Source organism: Colossoma macropomum, unplaced genomic scaffold, assembly GCF_904425465.1.
Source record: "Colossoma macropomum unplaced genomic scaffold, Colossoma_macropomum, whole genome shotgun sequence".
Lineage (NCBI taxonomy): Eukaryota > Metazoa > Chordata > Actinopteri > Characiformes > Serrasalmidae > Colossoma > Colossoma macropomum.
In genome coordinates this window covers 12,819,391-12,836,403 of record NW_023494800.1, presented here as the reverse complement: position 1 = coordinate 12,836,403, position 17,013 = coordinate 12,819,391, and the positions used below count along the sequence as shown (strand labels likewise).

Genomic DNA, 17,013 nt, shown 5'->3' with positions numbered 1-17,013 from the left:
TGTAGTATTGTGATACATAGTTAAGTATTTAATAGTTTAGTAACACTACTGTTAAAAATGCAATTAAATAAATCCAACCTGCCAACTGACCTATCTAGGCACCCCGCCCACACACACACTACCCAGTCCAGACTGCACATATGGATGCTATTCCTGCTGTAGTTTAAGTGTTTCAGGATGATTTTGATTCGCACAGTGGGTGTTCTCTCCCTACTCTCTGTATGCGACACAGAAGGCTCCATCCTGTCCTTTTTACAGGCTTGGAAAAAAAGTACCCAACAACCAGGGTCCCTGGGGTTGGTTGGCATGGTAGGTGCAAAACATCAGTCTCTAGCGGCCCCCTTATATGAGGCCTCAAAAGAGTTTCACTGTAAAAAAGGAGCAATGCTGTAACTTTGTGTCAGATGTTTCTGTGTGTGTGTGTGTGTGTGTGAGAGAGAGAGAGAGAGAGAGAGAGAGAGAGAAAGAGAGAGAGAAAGAGAGAGAGAGAGAGAGTGCAACAAATAGAAAAATGGAGGTAGAGAGTAGGGAGGTCAAGGAAAGAAAATGAAAAATCCAGTACATTTAACCATGCTTTATATCTGAGACCCTAAAAAGAAGATAATATTTTATTATTTACATTATAATTAATGTGTAGAATTTTCTGTAGAGGACTTACATCACCAGGTTAAAATCATGCTTATTAGCAGTTCTCTCAAAATGAGGAAAAGTCATAAAATATCAAGCTAATAAAATATTGCTAAGTATGTCTTTTGATATTTTAAAGATGGTCTGGACCCCAAACAAAACATTTTACATTTAATGATGTACACCCACTTTGAAGAAATTCATGTCAGCTAAATTCCCAACCCAATGAGCTGGATAAGAACATATGAAAAGACAGCTAGTATTAAAGAATGTAATGGTGTTTACTGTTGTAAGTAGGTATTATTTTGAGTCTATGAACATTACACAGCAGAGTAGTAACATCAAGTAAATATTAAATGTTTAATTTCCTATAGCAGCTATACTGGTTTGTCTTGTGTACAGGTGATGATTTATATGATCAAGTGCTGTCATAACAGTGATGGACTTAATGTAAAATGGATTTACTCATTATGTTTATTAGGAATGGTGATTAAATAGTCAGAATGAAGCAAGAGAATTCATTCATGCTTGTGTAATTGTTACATCAAAGGCCACAGTGGGAAAGGATTTTTTTTTAAATGTGAAAAAATAGTGTACTGCGCATTTGTTGTGGAGAAGGCCCATCTGTTTTTAACAGCAGAATCCAAAACCTTGATGTATTCTTTGAGTACTTGATGCAGTCAGTGTGACTCTCGTTCAATATACTGTGTGGTATGTTAACTGTACTTTATATTTGAGTAGAAGAGCATTCAGCCTTTCTTTCACATAACTGTACTTCTCCAAAAGGGCACCATGAAAATCATTAGGAAACTGTAAAGATTCACAAACATCACCCACATTTTGCCTGTGTTTGTTAATTAGGCCCAGTACTGTGACAGATGTATCATTTATTCTAAGGTAGACTTGCACATTGAAAATTTAAAAGTGTTTTAGCTAAATTTAAAGATGAAATAAAAAACACTAAAACATATTAATAATAATACAGAAAAATCTTAAGTATTGAGTAACTTCTAGAAGTGCAGTGGAACAGAACAGTGGAGCATCTATCACTGTAGGAAGGGTAATTTGCAGTACTCAACATAAAATATCGAAAGTAGAAGCGACAAAATGAAATAATAACAAGATGTGAATGAATCAGATGTAAGCGAGTAGAAAAGTAGATTACTTTTCTCATAGATTAATATAATAATTATATAATCGGGCAAGTACAAATTTGAGTACATATGACTGTGTAAACATAACGAGTTACTATCCACCTCTGGTAGAACCGGACAGAGCCAGTGGAGTGGGTGGGAGGGAGGAAGGAAGTTAGCTAGCTAGCTAGCTAGGTAGGTAGGTAACTGGCTGGCTCAGGGCAACTCAGTGGCTTTCGGGCGGCAGTTGATTTCACTGTACGGCCTGTTATCAGCTATGTCTGGTATGGAGGTCCCACCTGATAATGACTGGAGGAGTCCAGGATTTCGGCAGAAAGTAGTGGCACAAATGTAAGTCTTCTAATTGATGCACGCAAGAATGAATCAGTTCGCGCGTTTCAACTCTAGTTACTGGTCTCCCAGCTAACGTTAGCTAAAGCTAACAATATTGGCTAGGTTAAACTTAAATAGCTAAAAAGACACGAGGATATACGACACCACTAATAAAATATGACAATGTTGCACTCGCTACGGTTTAGCATATGTGTCGACGTAGATAATAAGCTAGATAACGTATTATTAAAAGCAGGTCTTTGTGAAGTGAGCTAGCGAACGTTAACGGTAGCTAGCCTGTTTGTTTTTCCAGTGCTTTTTTACGTTAGCTAGCTAGCTGTTAGAAAAAAGTACCTTCTTTCCTGAAACGATGTCTTTGGGGTAGTGTACAATAATTGTTATCTAGATTAAGATATGAGTTATTAAACACATGGTTTTCCGTGAAAAGATTCACTTGTTTAGCGTTAGGAATCGTTGGGATGCTAATTAGGTAGCAGCAACCTGACAAGAAGGAAACTACATAACGTTAACGTTAGAAGGAAAGTGTGAATCACGAATTCTAAACATAAAATATACCCTGTGAATTTTGTTATTTCCAAATTTGTTGACATTAGTAGCTTTTGCTCCTTCTGTGGATCTGCTGCTGAAACTTTGACTCACCTATTTTTTCAGTGTGAGAGAACGAATGACTTCTGGTCCAACTTATGTGCTCACATTTTTAACCCTGTCAAAATTACTTATTCCTTTAATCTCAAAGATATTATTTGTTATTACAATAACTTTACTAACAAGCCTCTTGAGCATATTGTTAATTTTTTCATTCTACATGCTAAATTCTTTATTCATAAACAGAAGTTTTCAAATTCTCAGCCAACCCTGTCCCTCTTTTTAGTGGAATTTAAATCACTACTTCAGTCCTTACATCTTGTAGAAACTAAGAAAAATAATAGATTTTTGAATTTCTATGACCAGCTTTATGGAGAGACACTTGATTAACTGGCTTTCTTCTTGTGTGTGTGTGTGTGTGTGTGTGTGTGTGTGTGTGTGTGTGTGTGTGTGTGAGAGTGAGAGAGAGAGTGTGTATATGTGTATGTATGCATCCTCCTGTATTGTTCACATATTTTTATATGGTGTCTGATAATGTTTTGGTCTGTATATATATTGTATATTTTGTATATTCTTTAAAATAATTAAAAAAAAAGAAGAGTGAGTAGAGGGGAAGAAGCTAACAACAACCAAAAAAAAAATCACAAATTCTAAGTTGGCTGTTGTGTCTCGGACAATAATAGGTGAAGTGCCTCATTTATTTAGATGTAACGTTAAACATATCTATGAAATATTTGCTAGGATGCTACTTCGCAGTATCACCCATCCATTCCAACCCTCGCAGTCTGATTTTCTATCCAATATATCAAGTAATACCACGTTTAATATCTTGATTTCAGTGCCGATACCAGTGGCTTTAAAAGTTTTTATCAGCCCGTCTCATGTGGCTGTAAGTGCCTGTATAAGAGGCAGAGGGAAAGGACGGTATTTCCTGTTCTTGATTTGCTTCATTGTTTCCCCTTTTCATCAATGACACATTCAGTTTCATAAAAAGATAAATATTCAATGTGAACACTGTCATGTGTGACTCAATTCTCAAACGTCAGGACTGGAAACATATATATGTATATGTATATGTGTATGTATATTGTGTGTGTGTGTGTGTTAATTCTGTCTAACACACGCTGTTGTTGTTATATTATTTCAGAGAGGAAGCCATGAGAAAGGCAGGGACAGCACATACAAAAACCAGCAGTGACATGGAGAATCACGTGTTTATCAAAGCTAAAACAAGAGTAAGTAACACCCTTTGTGGCTCATATGTGTTACAACCAAAGTCTTTTGATGTATGAACACTTTAAGATGGCAGTGGACAGTCTTAATTTTATTATGCATGTCAATAGGAGGAGTACCTATCTCTGGTTGCAAGGCTGATCATTCATTTCAGAGATATCCGTAAGTACACTTAAACATTTGTTTTGGAAATCTTACAATTTATGCAGTCTGTACTAATGTGATTGAGCTTACATAGGCTGTTGAACTCTTTCTTTCTTTTTAGATAAAAAGGCACAAGGTGGACCTGGTAGGTGAACTTTATCAGGAAATAAAAAAAAAGGGAAAAGCTAAATGTACAGCAGTTGTAACATAAAACCCGGGTTGATTAGCAGAGTTCATTTTTGCTCTTTTCTGTCCACATTAGATCCAATGAATGCTCTGCAGACACTAACAGGTGTTGGTGGAGGTGGTCCTGGTACTATTGGCATGGGGCCTCGTCCTGGAGCTCCAATGGGTGGAATGGCGGCCATGGGACAAATGCAGATGGGCCAGCATGCCATGCAGGGAGTTGCAGGAAATCAGCAAGGTGATAAGTTAACGTTTGTTGATACTGAATGTGCACATATACTGGTAATAGGCATGAAACACATTGTTTCTAAAGTTTCTTCCTAATTCTAGTGTGTATAAATACATGTTTGATTTCTGCTGCAGCTGGGGCACCAGGGCAGATGCAGATGCAAATGACACCACAGCAACAACAGTCTATGCAATTTCAGCCTTTTCAGGCACAGCAGCAGACAGCCATGCAGGCGCAGCAGCAAACATCCTTACAGCAGAGTGCTATTCAGCAGCAATTTCAGGCCCAGCAGCTGAAGCTCCAGCTGCAACAACAGCAGCAACAACAGCAACAGCAGCAACAGCATCATCAGAATCAACCACTGCAACACCAGAACCAGCAACAACAGGCCCAGGTGCAACAACAGCAGCAGCAACAACAGCAACAGAACCAGGTCAGGAGAGGATTTAAACAGTTTTCTCCTTAGTTCAAATGTTGCCAGTTGGTCAAGATATATTTGTTTCTGGCATTGTTTGTTGTAAAACTGACTATGTAAACGTAAATGTTATTCCAGTTGCACCAGTCTAGACTTCAGCAGCAGCAGCAGCAGTTAGCCCAAATGCAGATTCAACAACAGCAAGCTCAAGCCCATGTACAAGCCCAGGCTCAGACCATTCAGCATTTGCAACAGCAACAGCTACAGCAAGCGCAGGCCCAGCCAGGTCAGATGCCACACCACTCCCAGCCACCTCAGATCCTTGTGCCCCAGTCTCTGGCTGGACAGATGCCCCCTGGACAGCATCAGGCAATAAGTTCACTCAGCCAGCAGCAACAGCAGCATCAGCAACAGATGAAGATGCCGCAGGCATTCCAGGTGAAGATTGCCAAGCCTACATTCAAAAACAACCATTAACCTTGACAAAATATTTTGGTCAGATGTGAAGATTTGTGTTGGCAAATTTGATATAGATAACGCAGTGTTTTGTAAATGTATCTGTGCTTTTTTGTGTTGTAAGACCACCAGTATTCTTATGTCTTACATATCCTTCTGCGTGCTTGCTTGTGTTTTGTTTATGTGCATCTCAGCAGGCTAGAATGCAGCAGCAGCAACCCCAGCAAAACCAGCAAGCAACAGCTCAGGCCCAGCTTGCAGCAGTGCCCGGCCCGGTAAGAGCAATGCAAGCTGTAGTGGGGACTTGGATAAGTGAATGAATGAGCCTGGAGTGAAAGCATGCCACCAAAATGAACATTAATACTTGATGAATGATTTTCTTTTGGTTGTTGTTGGATGTTGACCTGTTTTGTCCTCTTACCTGGGTAATATTAATGTTTAAAGGAAGAAAAGAGAGGTGTGACACTGCAGAATTACTGAATTAGATGCTCTAGTCTTTATGCTTGGGTGACTGCAGGGCACCATCTTTTCCCAGGAATTGCTTTGAAAATGGTTGGAAGAATTTAGACAGTAAGATTTTCACATATCACATTCGCAGCTTAAGCCTCGGGCGTTTATGATTAGCTGCTAATGGCAGAAACTATAGTTAATGACCTCCCTGGTGCTAAGGAGTGGGACTACAGAAAAGAGCCTCATGAAAAGAGGCCTTTTCCATTAGTTTGTCACCTATATGGTAACTAACCCACCCAAATGTCACACTAACACACCTAAATGTCTCTCAAAAAGTTCCCCTGTCTGTGTATGTTCTAGCTCTGTCATTCCTTGAGGGAATGATAACATTCATGTCGCTTTCATGCATTCATACTGTCCCATATGTGTGCCTTCAGTTTGATCCAAACTCGCAGAGATGGAATGGTGTAAAATCATAGAAATGCCTCAAGCAGTAGGGAAAAAAAAGAAATACACAAACATTTTCAAAAGGTTTATAGGTTGAATAGGGTCTTATTTTCTCTTGCATTATGCGTGCTGTGTTTGTGACTAACAACATGACTGCATGCTTGCTTTTTTGAGTTAACAAGCTCTTGCTGCATACACTTCAACATGTGCTTGAAACAAGCATTTTGTGACGGAATACTTAAGGATTTTTCATGTTTAATAAACTTTAAGTAAGTGCTGTGATATTACTGTACTGTTAGTGATTGTATGCTTTCTCAGTCACTAAAATATAACTTAATTTGGGCTGGTTCAAACTGCATTTTATGGGCCTCGAATAGGTATTGGTATTTCTGAATGAGTACTCAAATACTCACTTTCAGAATCACCCTTAAAGCTGTATTTGTCATCATTTTTAAGAACGTTTGTTACTGCAATTCAAAATATATCCAGTAGGCGGCAATAGTGTATTTATAGTCAGAATGAAGCCCATCTTCTTACCTGCTGTGTGTTGCTTTAATACAGAAGTGTACACCTCCAGTCCTGGAGGGCCAGTGTCCAGCAGTTTGCCGATTTACCTACACAAACACTTAATTGCACTTATCTGTTAATTGCCAGATTTAATGGGTGTTTGTGTAGGAAAACCTCTTAAGCAGTGCTGGGCACCAGCCTTCCAGGACTGGAGTTGTTTGCCCCTGCTAGAATAGAATCTGCTTTTAATGCCCTCTCATTCAAATCAATTTATTTTATTTGGCTAGTTTGCTGTCTTTGTTACTTTATGAAAAGCAGCGATTAGGGCGACATACAGGCCATGTTGGTTCCAATGCATCATTGAGCCATGATTTCAGGCCCGCTCAAAAAATCCTGGACACAAACATGTCGGAAAAAAGTTTAACAATATAACTCCACAAGTACAAGTTCTACATGGTTCACAGTCTTTTCACTTTTTTAGCAGTTATTTTCTAATGTGTATAAAGTGTTTAGAAACAAGTGAATTTACTTTACACAAATTTTAAAAAAGACACAGGGATACACATTGCATCTTCCCCTTGTCTTGCATGGTAAACTGAGAGAGAGCATGCTGCCCATTGGCTTGTTGCTTGGAAATTTTGACCAGCACATATTCTGACCTGGCAGCAGTTTTTTTTTCTTTTTTTTTCTGTCTTTTGTGTTAAGGACGAAAGACACAATACTGCCATGCGGACTCATAATTCTTTTTTTAAGCATGACCATTTGCATATACGAATGTGTTATGTGTCCATGTTGCAGTATGTATGTGCATCTGTGCTTGCAATCTTCATGAAATGATTCCTGTTTGCATGTGTGCATGTGCTTCCTCTCATATCCGCTGATGCACTGCATTTATTGTTTTGCTTGTGACATGTCTGTTGTCCCCTCTGTCCTCCTCAAAGATGATGCCCCGTGTGATGCAAATTCAACCCCGGTTGCCCCGCGCCACCCCGAACTCTGCCATTCCTCCAAACCCTGCTGCCATGGGAGGACAGCAAATGCCACAGGTATTTACACCAGGGCTGAGTGCTGGCTTCCAGCACTGCAAGCCAGTAGGTGCCTACGTCTGTGGCTTTGGACTGGAGTTTGACCCCCCCCACAGAGGCTGTCCATGAGCCACCCTTGTCATTACAGCCATTTCCCTCCCTTTTCCCCCATGTAAACCCAACCCAGGTTCACAATGAGAGGTTTTTTTTTTTTTTAAGTCACAGGTGAAAGGTAGTGTGTGTGTAAGGGCTTGGACTCTAAGAGGGTTTGCCTCATTTTCTGAACAAGGCATGCAAGCAGTGTTATGTATACAACATTTTCTCTTAAATAAAAATTCGGTACAGGTAAGTGGAAGCGTAGATCTCAGATTGGTTGTGTCAGAAAGAGAGGAGTGAAACTATTGGATGGTGAGAAGCAGACTTAGACTGGTTGTACAGTGCCAGTATATGATGCTTCGCTGTCTGCAAGGGCTTATGACCTTTAGGTTTTTCATAGTAACAAATACAGTATCACTGTGCCACTGTTGTCACTTGTGCATGTGTTAATTTTTTTTGTTTCTGCCTTCTTAACAGAGTCAGCCTATATCTTCACCTTCCCCAGTTCAAGTACCGACGCCCCAGCCCCCTATGCCTCCTCCTCCTCAGCCTCAGCCCTCTCCACAGCCCCCCTCTTCACAGCCCAACTCTGTCAGGTAAGAGCCTCTGCACAGTTTTTCTAAGGCGGTCTGGTTTAGCTGGCCAGTGAGTGCCGCCCATTAGAATGTTGTTTCAGTATATACTAACTAGTTAGTTAGTCCCTCTTTATAACAGCGAGTCATTTGTTGCTGCATTCAGTGCTGAAATATGCATCCACTTTGTCCTTTTTTGAGTGTTGCAGCTACAACATACAAACAATGTTGTTGACATTACCACAGTGGTCAAAATGGTTTGTGGGCACTGAGCGACATCCCTTTTTCATGCACTCTTTTTCATGCACATTTCAACAACAGAGATTTATTCAGTTAGTTAGACACCACATGGTATCTTTAGTCCAGGACTGACTCTGATTGGCAAATTTTCACAATTGAAAATGCTTTTCAAGTGATTGACTGCATAGGTAGGCCTGTGCACAGTGACAGATAATTGAGTTATTATAGTAATGGCCCCCAGGGAGTGTAAAAACTCTTTTACTGCCAATTAAAAAATGTTTGTTTTTGTTTGTTTATGTGTTATTTATTTCATGCAAACCATAGAAAGACAGCAGTATTCCCACATGTAAGCATAACTGAACTTTTAAACATTGGGTGATATCCCATATAATACCACATTTATTGTACTTAACATAGACAAGATTGTTTTAGATGTTCTAGCTGGTTAAACCCACTGTGTGCGGCAGTCAGGTATCATGCCTGTACAAAAAGCCATCTCTATGGTACAGTGTTAATTTTAGGACCTCACACCACAGCAGTTAATATTAAGATTCAACTCACGTGGTATTGGTGTGTTTTCTACCATGTCCGCTTCAATGTAAAGGACGGTTGGAAAATTACAAGATGAAATGGAAAAGTAAAGCAAAAAAAAATCCCCCTTAAACCCGGTTTAACCATTTACTTCGGTTATTTTCCACACAGTTACATGAACAAGAAGACTCAGTTACCGGCGCAGACCTGGGAGTTGTTGATTTGGTAGAGTGAGAGGGAAACTGTCAATCTTTAGCCTTTCCCTCTTGCTCTAGAGTGATAAGAGGCCTCCTGATATTCAAATGTGTTTGATTTTTGATACAAAAAATATTAATGAATACTGTGCTGTAAAATGATAGGCAATGCAGTTGAACAAGTGATTCAGGCAAAAGCCAACGAAAGAGCTAGGAGAGAGCACAAAGGGATGTGTGTGCATGAGCTATATAAAAGAGCTGCTTGTTAAGTACTAGCAAATATGTTAGGGCTTTGTAATAACAAGATCTTCAAGGCATTTTGGAAAAGACGTTACGTGTGATATGCTTTCTGTTTTTGAAATCTGTTAGGATTTTATTGTGTAGTGTATGCCCAGCTTCGGGGACATTAACTAATCTTGGCTGACCACTGGACTAACTGCTGTAACTTTTCCTAAAACCAAAGAAACAATGTTTTTTTCACTATTAGTGTAGTTCTAAATCTCAATGAGATGAGGAGGATGATGAAAACTGTATCTCCTTTAGCTCTGGTCCAACCCCTTCCCCGGGAGGTTTCCAACCCAGTCCCTCTCCGCAGCCTTCCCACAGCCCAGCAGCTGCACGCACCCCACAGAGCTACCCCATCCAGGTGTCCTCTCCAGGATCTCTTAACACCCCAGGTACAGAGCAGTCTTAACACTACAGTTCTCTAAAAGCAGTTAGTAATTTTTTTAAGCAGGAGTTCTCAACCTTTCCCACTCCAAGGCGCACATGTCTATAAAACTACAAAGAAAACCAAACTTTTTTTTTAAATAAGTTTTCTTTTTCTTTCATTAAGTGCTGGCACTAAAAACCTGAGAATAAGGGCCTGAAAAAGACCTGGTTCTGTTATGTCTTTGTTAAGTTGACGGCTTTGTTTCACAAACTAGTCATAAAATCAAATAACAAACAAACAACAGTGTAATAAAGGGGTCGTATTTCATTTATCCAAATTTAAAATTTCCCATCTCTTCAACTGGAAATGTGCAGAGTGCACGTATTGTTGCTGAAGCACAGAAAACAGGCCTGCTCTGACATATTGGTATGTATTATGATATTACATTTTGTATAGATCTTTGTATATTTGACGTGCATAACTTTGCTTGCCAGATGCATAGTGGGGCTCACCAGATCGTTGCTGATGCATTAAGGTTATGTTGAGCTTCATGTTAAGTTGTACTTTGCTGGTGTTATGCTAAATTCTGACTCCCCATCAGAATTCAACTCGATCAACTTGATCTGCATGCACATCCCACAGGCATGTGGAGGCTACAGATTACATTGGAGATTTCTGTTGTTTCTGTGTAATTAATGGTTTATCTTTTACATTTTTTCTTGACACAAAGCAAACAAAAAGTCTCACAGTAATAGTTTAATGCATTGAACTAAAGACGTTGGTTTTTAGTGCAGCACTCAGGAGACTTAATGCCTTTCAGTCATAATAATAATTATATTAAGAACACTGTGAATGCAGCAGCAGTTTACAGTTTTAATTCTCAAGTCTGGAGCAGTAACACCCTTGCTATAATCAAGTTCACCTCTGTTCATGCGGCATTACAGTATTACGTTTTTTTCTTGTCATTTTGCCATGAAATGGTGAGAGTCCAATATGGGAGTCCCAACACCATACTGTTTCATTTCTTTGTTTTTGCAGATGGAGCAAAGTTGTGCATGTCAAATATACAAATACCCATACAAAACATAATATAGCCTAACAATATGCCAGAAATATCTTCTCAACACTCTTTTTGTCTTTAGCATTTTTTAACCATGACTGTCTGTTTTCTGTGCTTTTGCAGCCATACGTGTGCTTTGCACATTTATTTCCAATTGAAGTGACAGGAAATTTTAAATTTGTATATCTGAAATATGCCCCATTTATTCCATTGTTGGGGTTTTTATTTGATTTTATGATTATTTTGTGAAACTAAAACAAAGCTATATTTTGATTTCTCCACTGACAAAAACAGAACCAAAAACAAGAATCGGCTCATCTACTCGTTTTTCAATACTGATTTTTTTTAAATGAAAGTTGAATAACCAAAAGAACATGGACTAAGGTCCGTGTACCTTCTGTTCATTTGATTTTCATTTTAGAAACCAGTATTGAAAAACAGCAAATGGGTCGATTCTTGTTTCTGATTCTGGTATAGTCAGTGGAAAATCACGGAATAGCTTCATTTTACAATTTCACAACCTAATCACAAAATCAAATAACAAACAAACAGCAAGGAAATAAAGGGTCGTATTCTAATGATCCAAATTTAGAATTTCCCATTATAAGCGGAAGTAAACGTGCAGAGCGCAGGTATCTCAGAAACCACAGAAATCAGCCCTGTGGATCTGGTGTATTAATTTAAATCAGTAAAATCGACCCCTTATTCCATTGTTGTTGTTATTTGTATTTTTGATTTGTCTGTGAAACAGTAAAATGAAGCTATTTCTTGTTTTTCGACTGACAGTAACAGAATCAAAAACGAGAATTGACCCATATTCTCGTTTTTCAGTACTAGATTTTAAAATGAAATCAAATGAACAGAAGGTACACAGACCGACTGATTACCATACCCATCTTTTAGTATATACTGAGGTATTCATTTTACAAGAAAGTATATTATCACTGAAAATGTGGTGACATTTTATATTTATTTGCCTATTGAACTCCAGGCAACCCCAGCTCTGTGATGAGTCCGGCAGGTGCTCCACAATCAGAGGACCAGCTATACATGGACAAACTCAAACAGCTCTCCAAATACATAGAGCCACTGCGCAGGATGATTAATAAGATTGACAAAAATGAAGGTATTTTTCATGCATTTTTTCCCTTCTCCTGGTGTTACATTATCCTGTTTAACAATTACTCCATTTTCCTGCTACCCTAACAGACAGGAAGAAGGATCTGAGTAAGATGAAAAGTCTGCTGAATATTCTCACTGATCCCAACACAAGGTGAGCATATGTTCTTGATTTATACTTTCAGTTTAGGAGATGGAAGGTTTTGGAATAACCTTTTAATTACCCTTCTCTTCCACTAGATGTCCTCTAAAAACACTACAGAAGTGTGAAATAGCCTTGGAGAAACTCAAGAATGACATGGCAGTGGTGAGTTGTTTATTGTTCTGCCATTTATTATTATTTTTCAAAATATTTTTTTTTTAATTTAAGAATATTTGTAGCATAATCAACAATATATAATTCATTATATTTACTTTGTATGTATTTACAATTAATTTATTATATTGTTCCTCAGCCCACTCCACCTCCTCCAACAGTGCCCAGCACCAAAAAGCAGTATTTGTGCCAACCCTTACTGGATGCTGTCTTAGCAAACATTCGCTCACCAGTTTTCAACCATTCTCTTTATCGAACGTTTGCTCCTGCTATGACAGCCATACACGGACCGCCAATCACGTGAGTGAAACTAAAATCACTTTGCTTTGAAGTAATCTCAAAAATGCAGTAGCCTCATTTCATGAATTAACATTCTTACAATAGAGGTGATTAGGTAACAAGTTAGACTCAAAGGATGTTTGATGAACAACAATACTGTTATATAATTTCATCACCTCTCTCACTTCCCATGCAGAGGGCCTGTAATTCCTACTCGTAAGAGGAAGTATGAAGATGATGATCGTCAGACCATTCCAAATATACTGCAAGGGGAAGTAGCTCGTCTCAGTTCTAAATTTCTGGTCAACCTGGACCCATCCTTCTGCAGCAACAATGGGACAGTGCACTTAATCTGCAAACTGGGTGAGTCTGAATGTGAAAAAATGGTCCTTCATGCAGTCCTAGGCCCTTTACTTTAAAATAATATGATTTCTTTCTATCGTCTTTGTTTTTCAGATGACAAGAATCTTCCCAGTGTTCCTCCTCTCCAACTGAGCATTCCTGCAGACTATCCAGACCAGAGCCCTCAGTGGGATGATGACAGTCATCAGTATGGTAAGAGAATGTACAGTTGTACTTACAATTCATTAAGGCTACTAAAATACTGCTCAGACAGGATTAGTTTCACATGAGGAGGTGGAGTAATGTAATAATTATCAATGTTTTTCAGCGATTTTAGCCCTGTCTGCCATGTTAGTGATTTTCACAGACTGCGCTCATCAGTAAGGCTTTTTTATTTGTATTTTTTTTAAGGGTTTACCTACTATAGAAATAATGTAATGTTAATCACATGCGGACTGCCATGTCGCAATAAATATTCCATCATATCCTGTCAAAAAAAAAGTTATTGGGTTTTTTTCTGAAGTATAGAAGCACTCAAAGAAGCATTTACTCATAATCGCTGTGGCACATCAAACCCATATGTACTGCCCTACCTCAAGTGCACTTTGAATATTAAAATAGTTTTTTTTTATTTTATTTTATGCATCGAATTTTACTGTTGGTTCTAAATTCTCAAGATAATGACACACTGTATTTACTCAAGATAGATACATAGTTAAATTAAATTATGATTAATTTAATGCTTGGACATTTTTCTATTTGTGAGCAGATGAACGCAGGGTTTGTCCTGCATAGAGAATTAGGAGGCGGCCACCTCTGTTAGATTTTGTGCCGCCTTCTATGGAGTTAATTTTGTGCAAAAATGTATGAGAGAAGATTGTGATGTTTGAGAATGGAATATTACACTTTGAGAGGACAACAGTGCTCTGAGTGCGCAGCTGATGAACTTGAATGCACCTGTCAGCACAAAGTGTGCAGGTAAACACCTTTGGATTTTCTCAGCAAAATACTCAGGTTTCACTCAAACCTTGAAAATTGCTCAGTGGTGCTCTTCACATTGAAAACTCATACGTGCACAAACCTTTCTCAGGTTTCACATCTGCTCGATGTAAAACGTTTGAATATTTGTGTCAAAAGTCCAGCCAATCCTGTTTTTCCAACCAATTGCAACAGGGTTTACTGAAAACGTGCATGATGGTTGGTCAAGTCGAAGTACGAGGAGGCCAAAAGTGACCGCCCACTTTTTCAGCGGCTCTGCTACCAGAAGTATAAATCCCATTAATTTTCTGCAGACATTTTAAAAAATCCTTGTATGAAGAGTTTTAAGCACTCAACCGAACTAATCAGCTAAGACATAAATTATGACATTATACAAATAAAATCCTAAAGCAAAAAAATAAAAAAATAAAAAAAATGAACAAAAAGGTAAAGGTGCAAGACTGCCAATGGTTTCAACCAAATATTTTTACTCCTTTTTCTGTCAAACGTGTATTTTCTCTTTAGTGTTTATGTAGATAATAATGTTTTTTATTATCATATATTTAAGTTTTATGTACATAACATGTTTCCAATTCATCATTAAAAGTTTTAAAAGTCTGTTTATTTTATAATTACTAAAAGGAACTTGAAGGGTAGAGAAAGTTTGAGGCAACATTAATGTGTAAAGAGGATTTTTCTTTGGCATTCAACATTACGCTTCTTGTCTGTGTATTGACTGTGTCTGATAGCCTACTGTTGGATCAGGGTGGAGGAGAGAGAGGTTAGATCGCAGTGCGATGAACAACATATTTCCCTCTTTGCGAAAGTTGTCCTGTTATTCCTGAAACGAAGCAGATAAATCTGGGAGAGAAAACATACATCTTCCACATGAGCTAGTAATTTTAATATTACACAATTCAGGGCATTTTGTCGTCTAGATGATTTTATATATTTTGCAGCGTGACATTCCAGTTTGATCTGTGTGGAGTTCATGTTAATAATATTTATCTGTAAAAACCTTCCACAGCCCTGTACTTGCTACACTACAGTCCACTACATGGCCAGACTCTGATTTTCAGCTCTCTGAACTCTATTCTCCTCTATATCCTTAAATAAACACTTCATATCTGACAGTGAAACTGCACTGCTGCTGCTCGCTGACAGAGACCACTTTGCTTCCACACAGTTTGAATCTCTGTGGTAACCGCGACGTCAGATTAGTGATGCTCACTTTAGGATGAATGGGTAACATATATATATATATATATATATATGTTTTTTTTGTTTGTTTGTTTTTTTTTAACAAAAAACGAGGGCATAAAACGTGATTCTTCGAAAACAATGTTCAAATCAGACTACTGGAACATATCATCATCTCACAATCTCAGAGTTATGGTACGTCTACGTTGGCTGGATAAAATATTGTAGGTAAAAATCTAATTTCCACTAAATTCCAATGACTGAACGCAACTTGACCAATTGGCATAAAGCTGCTTAAGAAACAGTGTCATGATTGGTGTAATGACAGGAACAACCCATCGGAATCTCTTTTTGGGTGGGGTTTTGACACAAACGTTCAAATGTCTTACATTGAGCTGATTTGAAACCTGAGAGAGGTTTGTGGAGTTGGGAGCAAAAATAGTTTGTGCACACATACGAGTTTTAAATGTGACAAGAACAGCAGAGCAAGTTTTCAAGTTTTGAGTGGAACCAGAGTGTTTTGCAGTTAAACAGGGTAGCGAGTTTAAGGAACAGTAACAGCAGTTTATGGAAGACTGAAGGGATGGGAAAAGAAGTAATTAAAGAAAAATTACATAACAAATATGGTAAAAAAGGAGCAATGATTTGGTTAAAAATCTAATGGAGAATTGGTGTAATACTCATACTTGGCAGTTAATCACTGTGTGATGTAGGTCGTGTTTCTGCAAAATGGACCTCACCAAAATTTTTATCCTAGTTATGGCCCTGGGTAACACTTTTACAACAGCTTTACTCTAAAAGTTTCAAAAACTAATATAAAATAGTAATTTTAAAAAAATATTTTCAGAGCTAATTATTAGAACTAAAAATCGCAGCTTGTAAAAAGTGTATGCATGAGCCAGCTGAAGGCACATGTGTGGATGGTACCACATCTGCCTCATTTTGAGCCGCCAGGAAAAACCCTGGAACATATTGCATATGGAGCTTTTTTTGGTGTGATGATAGTGTGTAAATTAAGTAGCCGTTGCCTTTGTAATACATTACCCCACCTCCCCAGTTAATCCTGTCTGAAAAGTAGACTGACTACGTCTGTAATAAAGTAGTAATTTGGCGGGATTGCTAGGTAAAAGTGAAAGGTAGTTCTCACCAATTAGTTTTAATTGCATAATAAAAGTCTAAATACATTTTTTTTTCTCTCTCCCTCCCTCTCTCTCTTTCTCTCTCTCTCTCTCTCTCTCTCCCTCCTTCAGAGGCTAACCCATTCTTGCAGACTGTGCATAAGAACATGACCTCGAAACTCCTTCAGCTTCCTGACAAGCACTCGGTGACAGCCCTGCTAAATACTTGGGCACAAAGTGTGAGGCAAGCTTGCCTCTCTGCAGCTTAGTTTTGGCATTTTCCCAACAATAGCTCTTTTCATCAATATAACCCATTATAGTCACACCTTTCCTGTCTAGTTGTGCCCTTGCACCTGCTTCTGTGAAAATGGTGAGGGGAATTAGTTATTAGGAGTCATTTTTTGCAGTTGAGTCAATAGCAACTTCTAAATGCCAGAAATGAAAACTCTACCTTTGAAATCATTTGTGCATGAATGTTTTTTTATTTACATCAATAAATATTCTTTGCTTCACTAAAGTACACTT

General features: G+C 38.3%; 1 protein-coding gene across 4 annotated transcripts; it reads left to right on the top strand.

The window, feature by feature from the left end:
* Window positions 1-1,931: 1,931 nt before the first annotated feature.
* On the top strand, window positions 1,932-17,010 carry med15 (mediator complex subunit 15). Of its 4 annotated transcripts, none has more exons than XM_036588540.1 (18): window positions 1,932-2,111; window positions 3,847-3,934; window positions 4,043-4,094; window positions 4,198-4,221; window positions 4,339-4,500; window positions 4,691-4,924; window positions 5,045-5,344; window positions 5,557-5,637; window positions 7,708-7,812; window positions 8,365-8,483; window positions 9,968-10,101; window positions 12,128-12,262; window positions 12,346-12,409; window positions 12,496-12,562; window positions 12,711-12,871; window positions 13,047-13,213; window positions 13,307-13,405; window positions 16,621-17,010. In XM_036588540.1, exons 5-18 carry the CDS (start codon window positions 4,468-4,470, stop codon window positions 16,755-16,757), a joined length of 1,836 nt encoding a protein of 611 aa, XP_036444433.1. In that variant the 5' UTR covers window positions 1,932-2,111; window positions 3,847-3,934; window positions 4,043-4,094; window positions 4,198-4,221; window positions 4,339-4,467; the 3' UTR covers window positions 16,758-17,010. The 4 variants fall into 4 exon arrangements, with proteins under 4 accessions (XP_036444433.1, XP_036444431.1, XP_036444430.1 ...); XM_036588538.1 differs by having other exon boundaries at window positions 4,626-4,924; window positions 5,560-5,637; XM_036588537.1 differs by having other exon boundaries at window positions 4,626-4,924.
* Window positions 17,011-17,013: the final 3 nt, after the last annotated feature.